This window comes from Liolophura sinensis, chromosome 6 (genome assembly GCF_032854445.1).
Source record: "Liolophura sinensis isolate JHLJ2023 chromosome 6, CUHK_Ljap_v2, whole genome shotgun sequence".
In the NCBI taxonomy this organism is placed as follows: domain Eukaryota; kingdom Metazoa; phylum Mollusca; class Polyplacophora; order Chitonida; family Chitonidae; genus Liolophura; species Liolophura sinensis.
In genome coordinates this window covers 56,861,075-56,872,689 of record NC_088300.1, presented here as the reverse complement: position 1 = coordinate 56,872,689, position 11,615 = coordinate 56,861,075, and the positions used below count along the sequence as shown (strand labels likewise).

Below are 11,615 nucleotides of genomic sequence, written 5' to 3'. Positions count from 1 at the left end.
GTTTTTTTCTTGCTTTGACCAATAGGTCGTGTATCGGGGGACTGTTCTGTAAAACATGCGCAAATTTGCCGAAGCATAAATGTCATGGTAACACATGGTAATATTTTGCCATGATAGATTCATCAGCAGCCAACTTCTGTACCTTTTGTGGAACAGTCTTCGGGTAATCATGTTATTTAGCTTATGCATGCTTCTTATCAGCACCATCGTGAGCTGCATGTCACCCTAATGCTGGTATAGGAGGTTCAGGTGCATTCCAGGACGTGGACAGTATATTTCCCAACAGATTTACCCTTTTCTCACTTTTCATGGAGCCATAGTGAAAACAAGTAGTTGACAGTGCTGTTCTTTCAGTCTTGGGTTGTTGAAATCCACCTGTCCTTCACAAATTTTGATTTCTTCAGGAAATATTGCATAACTTAACATGGTTATATTGTCTTGACAACTGGTAATTTGCTTCAATAAAAACTAAATGGTGGTTTCTTTTTTTTTTCCTGAGTGTAAAAGTCAGTGGTGAAACATTTAGTATTTGGATACCAGGAAGTTACAGTCAGGATATAGTTAGCGTTGTTGGGATGTTTTTAATCTGAGCTTGCAGAGAACGTGATTCTTCCTAAGCCAGGCCAGGTTTTTAAGTGTGAAATGCTTTAATATACACGGAGGTGTACCTCAGGAAGTTGTTTGTATTCTGGCTCCAATAAATGATCGACTTGACGTGTTGTTCTCACGCACTCTATGACAGACACTGTGCGCATCAGTGAGCAGCCTTACCCTGACATACAAGCGTTCTTTTACATTCTGTGCACGGGCACCATATTAACACAACTCAACACCCAATAAAAAGTCTTTTAAACGTTCTTTTAAACCTGTACGACATATTAACCTGCTTGTCTATAGGCAAGCACACGCGATAATGATAGGCCTAATTTTCCAAGAAAACCAGCTTGCTGTCGGTTTGCTTAAGTTTTGCTCTGTTTGTGAACCACTTTGTATCGACCTTTTTCTTTCTTTCCTTGCAATTTTAAATGCCACTACACACTTAAATGCCATAGTGGCGTCTTCGTTCACGATATTGACGATTGTTGCCCGTTCCAGGTGGATCATCAAGGTTTCCTGACACGTCAGTCTATTCCAAGACATCATCACCACCAGTTTCTCCAAGCTTTTCAAACTTCGTAAATCCATTTTCTGAAAACTTTATTTCGAAAATGACCTTTCCAATATATTATAACGCCACAACACAACGAAAAAATTTAGAGCAAATACATATATTCACGAACTGTTATGAAAGTGAACTGGGTATAGTTTGATGCGTACCGTTCATTTCCTTATGCACAACATGATGAAGCCAGCCAACGCTGTGCAGCGGATTCCAACTTCGCTGAAGGCGATATGCAGATAATTTTGAAAGTGCATTGTGATGATGTGTATTAGTGATGTTTTATTGAAGGACAATATCAGCAGTAGGTTATAATGAGGCTAACAATGTGGCAGTTGTTTATGCCATGGCATCAAACCTCTGTGGTTTGAGAGCTGCAAGATAATATTGTTGTGTATATATATAAATATATATACACGCGCACACACACACGTGAGTTGAAGGCCAGCGTCCTCGGCTACGGCATCACAAACAAACCAATCATTTCACCTCTAACTCTTGGTAACTTACATGCGTGTATTTACAAGGAATAGATGAACATCTATTCGCCATTTCGATAGGCATTAGGCATGTGTTGGCATTCAAACAAGGGCATTTGAGTTTAAAATCGATCAGCACACCCCTCCAAAATTTGACGCCTATATAAACATAGCATTATGCAATTGCCGCAGAGGACAACGAATGCTGTCGGCTTCCATAGATCTGCTTTGCTTTTCACGAGAATAGAGCCACGTTGCCGTTCAGTAGTGTAATGAACCACTATAATACTGTTGTTAATGGCTGCTATTTCATGTATCATTGTCAAAACATATAATACCGTAGTCTCCCTTTGTCAGCATCTTCGTTAAATGATGATTTCAGCCTGTATAATATGCACACGTATCATAATTAAGCCGAAATACCTGGGTGTCGATGTGATTTTTCTTTCTTTCTTCACATATACAAGGATAAACATGACACAAAATACTGATGTTAGTGAATACAAAAAATTCGTATATACGTGAATATATATCTGCACGATCCTATCAGATAACTTCAAGCTATTCCCTATAATTTGCCATAGGCAAATCACATAGCAATAGAATAGATAATTGGAGGCTGTCCGCGAATTGGAGGCTGTCCGCGAATTGCACGCATTTGATTAAACATTTACATGATATATTACATCATCCCGCGGGACATCCCTCAATGTAACTGTGATGCCAGACAGTTTCGGGCATTCAAGTTGCCTGGATATTCTGTTCCTTATGTGCCCAAAACAGGCGGGTAAAATGTGTTTCACATGCTCTCCTCGGGAACAGCGTAGCCAATGAGAATACGAGCTTGAATCCAGTTCCCGCATGTACATGCTGAAGTGGCTACATGCGGCCTAACACCAGAACTTTGTCTAGTACCTGCTGAAGTGCGATGTTTTCTCCCAGTTTCTTGACTCGGTTTACTCCTCTCAAAAACCTGTATGCCCCCTGTCACATTTAGGTGCACATACTTGTAAGCGGCATATAAAACTGATCAAATCGGTAATATAAAATAGATATAAATAAAAAAAATTTTTTTTATAGTTGATTGGTGTTTATGTCGTACTCGAGAATATTTCACTTATACGACGGCGGACAGCATTTTGGTGGGTGGAGGAAACCGAGCAGCACCAGAGAGATATTTGACCTTAAAATATGTGTAGAACAGATTCTAATATCTTTTTAGAGAAATATAACAAATATTCATTCATCCACCGAGTCGCATATACATGTTAGTCTTTGAGTGAATACACAGAACTGCTCTCGTACAGGCCTATATATTTGAAGACGAAATATAAAACAAAAACATTCATGAAATATCTTTTTCCTACATTACATTCCTATATGTAGGCCTATTATTGTACTTCATGACACGTATATAGGCCATTACATATCTAAGTAATCAAATACACATTATAATCTATAACCTTGGAAACGATTTCTGTGGTCGATCAGTACACATAAAAATATGCCAACGCATACATGGTGCACAAGTCAAGTAGTGTGGTGCTGTGCTAGTCTATATATACACGGTTTATTTCTGCAGATATTTTCACAGACTTACAAAAAACTGTCTTTATAGGTACACAACCTGAATATGTCATGTTACTCTTCACAAAGCGTAACGGGAAACCATTTATTCCCCAAAAAGGTCACAAAAACTTTTCACTTTGATTTTTCACTACTGATTTCTGGTGAATGTTCCGATTCCAGCAATCTGATGTCCAGCATATCTTTACAATTTACTCTCTAAAATGTGCACGGTTAGCGATAAGGAATGCGAATTTCAAGTTTGACTAAGTATATACATAAGATGGCCGTGATATTCATGAACGCCCTCATCGTGTGTGTAGTATAGTGCTGGGTCACACCCCTAGCTCCCGCCCACGTCTCGCATTGGTCATGGGCGTGCGCCTGACTTCACGGTTCTCGGCACCAGACGGGTTCGCTAAGCGGATGAAGGGATGTCCGTAGATAAGGATTTGATTAAATCCCCCCAATACCCCCCCCCCCCTTCCCCCACGTCATTACTTTTTTCCTGCACACATCTACAACATGTGTACACTTCTACCGGGTGACTGATTCCGACGACATATATTATACAAATAGGTCAGCTCCAAGAGGTGCATTTCGTGGACGCCTCCGTAAACAGATAAGGGAAAGGGCTAGCTGTATATATACCTGCATGCCTGAACGCACAGCTCCAGGGGCTGGGGGAAAATTAAAGGCCTGCATATCTACATTGTGTGTTCACTCAGTGGGAAAGCACTGGAAACCTTATTACACGAGTACACCACCGCTGTATATAATGCGAATGCTCAAACCTGTACACAATGAGAACATAAATAACAAGTATTTACACAGGACAATTTGAAAGGTCTGAGGAAACAGATTTGGTTCGTCCGCTTGACCCTTGTATAGTTAGCTAATACGATTTTTAAATGTCAGACCATAGACGATTGTGCTATTGGGGAAATGCTAAATACACTACCGTGTTAAGTGTATACACAACTTTATATACTGGGTCTATATAATAACGACTTCATTATTACACAACCTTATTAAGGGTATACAATTTCGGTCTTCACATTTACAATAAAGGGTAATTCTAGATAATATAGTATGGAAGAAAAGGGCACACCTGGTCATTGTATAAGCACAGTATACATAGATGTCAAAATAGCATAAGTGTGTGTATATGTACATTGTTGGGATCCATAAATCTGAAAACGACGAGATTAACATGTTGCTATATAGTATGTATCGGTACTGCGTTCTTCCTGTTTCTGAACATAAAGGTTTTCTTGTACATGAAGGTCGATCAGCACGTGAACAGACTTGCAATTGTGAACAAAAGGGTGATTATATTTTACAGACGCTGGATCGTGCTCACTACAATGACAACTGCATGGGTTGGAGCATCGTTAACATTTTCAGACGTAAACACGGGTGTAGTTCTTGGCTGCGAGTCATGCGTATGTGTGACTTTGCACTACAGCAACGCTATTTATGGATTGTCCCGCAATAAAACCATAACCCTCTTAAATACGTAATTACTGTAAATGTTTTAAATTTAATACTTTGGTATTCCACACACGTTTTGATTGATTGATTTATTTATTTGATTGGTGTTTTACGCTGTACTCAAGAATATTTGACTTATACGACGGCGGCCAGCATTATGGTGGGAGGAAACCGGGCAGAGCCCGGGGGACCATCCGCAGGTTCACGCGTTTTGAATGGATATTAAAACACATTCTATGAACATGTCAGCATGATATATCAGCGCAATAGTATTAAAACATCAACATATTTAAAAAATGCAGACGTGAAACGTACAATGTTAGGCTTATGCAGAAACACCGCATCCCCGATGATCGGTGCCACTCTGACATTGCACATTATTAAACATATGCAATTTGTCGGTATGTTTCTAGCTTAATGCTGTTTCAACCCTGACGCTGAAATATTCATGAAAGGTGTCCTATATGAGTTAAATAATGTGTGTGAAATGTTAAAGTCTTATGTTTAATACATTTTAAGAATAATTGTGTATTTTATGTTGGTTATCGGTGTTTTTTTTCTGAAACGGAAAGACCTCCAGTCCGAGCATGGCGGCATGCTGTCCATATATAAACGGATCTTTCGTGAGTTCAACTGATTGTATGCAGGGATGTAGTTTTAGGGACACATAAAATACATATATCGTATGGCTAATTAACACAAGTTAATACAAAGAGAGTTTCATATTCCACATAGCCCGAACCAATATTTCGTGTTGGAAAAGGTTTTTACTCAGTGGATGACATTGCTGACAGCTGCAGCGTAGTATGACAGTCATACTACGACTCTTGACATTATTGTATGACGATGACCTAATCTTAGTACTGTTGTAAGCCACAAAAGGTCTTCATGCCCTGTATATTAGGGTGTGACTACATTTTCACTTAATCAGCGACGTATATTCCAGTTTGTAAGGAGTGAGTGAGTTAGTGCTTAGGGTTTAACGTCGTACTTCACAATTTTTCAGTCATATGACGACGAAGGAGTAATGTGCCTACTAATTGCACCACTCTTTTATCTAGTGCTGCTTCACCAAGACGTCTTATCGAAGGCAAGTAAATCATGTTGCACTGTCCCCTTAATGCTGAGCGTTAAGCGAGGACTTAAGTTTGTAAGGATGGGTGACACTTCACGGATATGTGAACCTGTTTTATTATGTGACACGGGAATGGAACAAATGAAAAAAAAATTAGATGAAAAAAAAAATTGATTGATGTGCGCCCAGGCTTGCATTGTGAAACCGAATGATACATATAAGGCCTGTTGCAACAGATGACTTGAACATTGCTAAAGACGGCTGCATGCTTGAGCTGTTGGCCAAAGTACTCGGAGATAAACATGAGAGTAAGGTTATGCCTGTTAAAAGGCGGACAGCCAATCTATTCTCTGGCTGGTTTACTGGGTAGGCCTATGTATTTTATTTGTCCCTTATATACTTATAATCTGCTGAATTCACGTAAGATACACACGAGCCATGCATACATAGTTACAGTATGACCCCGTGCTGGAAACAGAGGTCTTACATAAAACTTTGATATTTCACATAGAATGTTTAATTGATATAAGACTTGCTCCTTTCATGAGCAATTAACCGTCACGGGTGAAACAGTATTTAACATCGATTTAATAATGTGGTCCTTTGAAATGGATAGCTACAATAGCCAGCTAGAGAAATGTAAGGTTGCTGAAGAAGGCGGACAAACTTGCCAGAGAATGGTAAGGCTGCTGGAGAAGGCCGACAAACCAGAGAATGATAAGGTTGCTGGAGAGGGCGCACAAACCAGCCAGAGAATGATAAGAGTGCTGAAGAGGGCGCACAAACCAGCCAGAGAATGATAAGATTGCTGGAGAGGGCGCACAAACCAGCCAGAGAATGATAAGGTTGCTGAAGAGGGCGCACATACCAGCCAGAGAATGATAAGGTTGCTGGAGAGGGCGCACAAACCAGCCAGAGAATGATAAGATTGCTGGAGAGGGCGCACAAACCAGCCAGAGAATGATAAGATTGCTGGAGAGGGCGCACAAACCAGCCAGAGAATGATAAGGTTGCTGGAGAGGGCGCACAAACCAGCCAGAGAATGATAAGATTGCTGGAGAGGGCGCACAAACCAGCCAGAGAATGATAAGGTTGCTAGAGAGGGCGCACAAACCAGCCAGAGAATGATAAGATTGCTGGAGAGGGCGCACAAACCAGCCAGAGAATGATAAGGTTGCTGGAGAGGGCGCACAAACCAGCCAGAAAAGAGGAGGGTTACTTTAGAAGGTTGAGACGTCAGACACGAATGCAGTGGTGTAAGGCACCAAACATATTAAGTGAGAGATTATCAAAGATGCCAACGAAACCAGCAATAAAGTAATGCTTTTCCAGATCGTATTCATTCATCCGAAAATGAGTAAGGAAAATGCAATGGACAGAAGAATCTATTTTTAATCTACAGTAGGCACATTCAAATTGAAGGCAATATGTTCGAAAGTGGCTCTGTGCAGTATACATGTAACATCAAAGTCACCATTCCCCACAGAATGAATAGTTCCAGGAACGTTCACCTGAAGTAGAGAAAAAAAAAAAAAGAAAATTTCTTGCCGGGCGAAACAAAACGAACAAACGGTCAGACAGAGGAGCAATAGCACACGGTTCGGACCAAACAAGACGTTCACCAGCCTGGGACTCTGGAACCTTAGTCACTGGACGATGCAGAGGAGAAAGAGTACATCGATTAAACAAAACTTTACAGCAGAATGGGACGGCCTTAGTCACTTGGTAAGCCCGTTACAGCAGATTGAAAAAATAGATCTTAACACATAACTTTGTTAACCCTATTGAGAGCAGTATACTCGTCTACTCGCACACAACATCTCCTCTTCACATACAACTAAATCACCCCCTAGTGCTAATCCCAGAGACAATCTACAACTATGATGTGAATAGAACAGTGTTCCCAAGGAACACGGAGGTAACACAGAAACACGGCATGTTCCTTTTGATGTATAGGTGTATCAAATCAGGTGTGATCTTCCAAACCTCTTCCAAACTTCAAGCAGACTATAAGACGTAAGCCAAGGAGAAAGCCACACACACATCGGGCCTAGGGCGACAGATTTCTTTGAGCTACCAGTCGCGTGATTCCAAAATTCCAGTATATCATATATATATATATATATATATATATATATATATATACGCCTACGGTACAATGATACCGGTCTTCAGTTTTTGTTTTCCACAACCTGTTCAATGTTCATGCATCATTTCCCATGTTCAGAGCACGACCACCCTGAACAAGTATACAGGCCATGAATAGATCATAAAAAATGGAACGATGGCATTTGATGTTCACGCGAGTTGGGTCAAGCGTCTGAGCGGTAAATGTCACCCGATACGTACTGAATGAGGCGGTCAAATATCAGGGCAGGGTCGATTAAATTTTCACTTTCAGAATTTGGATTTCCGATGTATTTGAAAAAATTTCTTTGTAGTCTTAGCACAGTTTCCACAATTCGAAAACCAAACACTGTAAATATCACAAGTTTTGACATAATACAGCAAGAGTGAATTTAATTACTTAAATAATAGAACATCAGGTCAAAAGAGAAAACATTTTCTATCAAAAAGGTTTCCGTTTTAATTGATGGTTTTGGGCGTTGTTCGATCAATGAAGCTTCTACTAAAATACAAAGGACTAATTGGCAATTTTTCACGTGTAAAATTCCGCACTTGTAAGTTAATAATCTTCATTATCAAAAGCATGCCCTAATTATTATGAATGTGATAATTCCTTTACGTCTATAAGGAAGTCTCCAGTAATACGTGATATCGTCGTAATACGTCATTGAGTACGTCATCAAGGCGAACGCACCAGCCGTGATAGAGCGAGTCGTAAAGCAATGAGCAGAAAAAAACGGACAGCTAACAATGGCTACTTGTCTTTCCCACTGAATGAGTATCACTGTTAGTCTGACAGTAACTTCCTGATTAGCTCACTTGGCCTCGCCATATAGGTATTGTACTGTCTGTTCACCTTAGTGTGGGGTTTGTATTCGCATTTACCCTACATCGATGTGAAGACACATGTAGATCTTCAGGCTGTCAATGATTAACACTTCATAGTAACATTATGTAACAGAATGTGTGCGAGTTTGATGCAGCAAACAGTACAGTGCAGTTGCCAAAAAATGGCAGGTAATGCTTCATTTATTTTAATTAAAATAAATGCAATTTTTGCACTATTTACGGGGTAGTGTTTCATGTTCGGCTAGAACAAACACTCCACACGCATGTATCCTAGAACATTTCTCCACACTGCCATGCAGCTATGCGCATTTTTCTACACTTACGCAGCCAGAAGAATTTCTCCACACTCACGAAGCCAAGAGCATTTCTCTACACTCATAAAGCCAAGAGCACTTCTCCACTCATAAAGCCAAGAGCATTTCTCCACTCACGAAGACAAGAGCATTTCTCTACACTCATAAAGCTAAGAGCATTTCTCCACACTCACTTCTCTACACTCATAAAGCCAAGAGCATTTCTCCACTCATGAAGCCAAGAGCATTTCTCTACACTCATAAAGCCAAGAGCATTTCTCCACTCATGAAGCCAAGAGCATTTCTCTACACTCATAAAGCCAAGAGCATTTCTCCACTCATGAAGCCAAGAGCATTTCTCTACACTCATAAAGCCAAGAGCATTTCTCCACACCCACAAAGGTAAGGGCATTTCTCCACACTCATTAAGCCAAGAGCATTTCTCCACACTCACTTCTCTACACTCATAAAGACAAGAGCATTTCTCTACACTCACGAAGCCAAGAGCATTTCTTTACACTTATAAAGCCAAGAGCATTTCTCCACACTCATAAAGCCAAGAGCATTTCTCCACACTCATAAAGTCAAGAGCATTTCACCACACTCATGCAGCCAAGAGCATTTCTCTACAAGCATCAAATCAAGAGCATTTCCGCACACTCATGCTGCCAAGTGCATGTCTGCACATTCATGCTGCCAGGAGCATTTCTCTCCATTTATGAAGCCAAGAGCACTTTGTCATAACATTGAAGTAAACAACATTTCTCCACATGCATGCAGTAAACAGCATTTCTCCACACGCATACAGCCAAGAGCATTTCTCCACACACATGCAACCAAGTGCATTTCTTCTCATGCATGCAGCCAAGAACATTTCTCCAAACACATGCAACTTGAGCAATGAACCACATCCAAACAAGAGAAATTCCCCACTCCCAACCAAGAGCAATGCCCCAAGCCCAGCCAAGAGCAAATATTCCACACCCAGACACGATCAATGCCCAACACCCAGCCAAGAGCAATGTTCCACACCCAGCCAAGAGAAATGCTCCACACCCAGACAAGATCAATGTTTCACACCCAGCCAAGAGAAATGCTCCACACCCAGACAAGATCAATGTTTCACACCCAGCCAAGAACAAAGCTCCGCACCCTGTCAAGAGCAACACCTCCTCACACCCAGCCAAGAGCAGCTTTCCACACTCATGAACATGGCAATGTTCCATGTCCAGCCGAGTGCAAAGCTGTACATCCAGCCAAGAGCAATGCTGCACACCCAGACAATAGCAATGCTCCACATTCAGCCAAGCGCAATGCCGCACACCCAGTCAAGAGCAATGCTGCAAACCCAGCCAAGAGCAATGCTGTACACCCAGACACCAGCAATGCTGCACACCGACAATATCAATGCTCCACATTCAGCCAAGCGCAATGTTACACACCCAGACAAGAGCAATGCTCCACATCCAGCCAAGAGCAATGCTGCACACCCAGTCAAGCAGTGCTCCACACCCAGCCAAGAACAATGCTGCACACCCAACCAGGAGCATGATGCATACCCAAACCCAACCACAAGCAGTATCCCAAACCCAGCCAAGACTAATGCTCCACATCCAGCCACCAGCAGTATCCCAAACCCAGCCAAGGCTAATGCTCCACATCCAGCCACCAGCAGTATCCCAAACCCAGCCAAGACTAATGCTCCACATCCAGCCACCAGCAGTATCCCAAACCCAGCCAAGGCTAATGCTCCACATCCAGCCACCAGCAGTATCCCAAACCCACCCAAGACTAATGCTCCTCATCCAGCCACCAGCAGTATCCCAAACCCAGCCAAGGCTAATGCTCCACATCCAGCCACCAGCAGTATCCCAAACCTAGCCAAGACTAATGCTCCACATCCAGCCACCAGCAGTATCCCAAACCCAGCCAAGGCTAATGCTCCACATCCAGCCACCAGCAGCATCCCAAATTCAGCCAGGACTAATGCTCCACATCCAGCCACCAGCAGTATCCCAAACCAGCCAAGACTAATGCTCCACATCCAGCCACCAGCAGTATCCCCAACCCAGCCAAGGCTAATGCTCCACATCCAGCCACCAGCAGTATCCCAAACCCAGCCAAGACTAATGCTCCACATCCAGCCACCAGCAGTATCCCAAACCTAGCCAAGGCTAATGCTCCACATCCAGCCACCAGCAGTATCCCACACCCACCCAAGACTAATGCTCCTCATCCAGCCACCAGCAGTATCCCAAACCCAGCCAAGGCTAATGCTCCACATCCAGCCACCAGCAGTATCCCAAACCTAGCCAAGACTAATGCTCCACATCCAGCCACCAGCAGTATCCCAAACCCAGCCAAGGCTAATGCTCCACATCCAGCCACCAGCAGTATCCCAAACCCAGCCAAGGCTAATGCTCCACATCCAGCCACCAGCAGCATCCCAAATTCAGCCAAGACTAATGCTCCACATCCAGCCACCAGCAGTATCCCAAACCAACCAAGATTAATGATCCACATCCAGCCATGAGCAGTATCCCCAACCCAGCCAAGACTAATGCTCCACATCC

General features: G+C 42.2%; 1 protein-coding gene across 1 annotated transcript; it reads left to right on the top strand.

Moving 5' to 3' along the window:
- Positions 1-10,253: 10,253 nt before the first annotated feature.
- Positions 10,254-11,575, top strand: LOC135467379 (skin secretory protein xP2-like). The gene is made up of 2 exons (XM_064745153.1): positions 10,254-11,052; positions 11,091-11,575. Exons 1-2 carry the CDS (start codon positions 10,254-10,256, stop codon positions 11,573-11,575), a joined length of 1,284 nt encoding a protein of 427 aa, XP_064601223.1.
- The last annotated feature ends 40 nt before the right edge of the window (positions 11,576-11,615 follow it).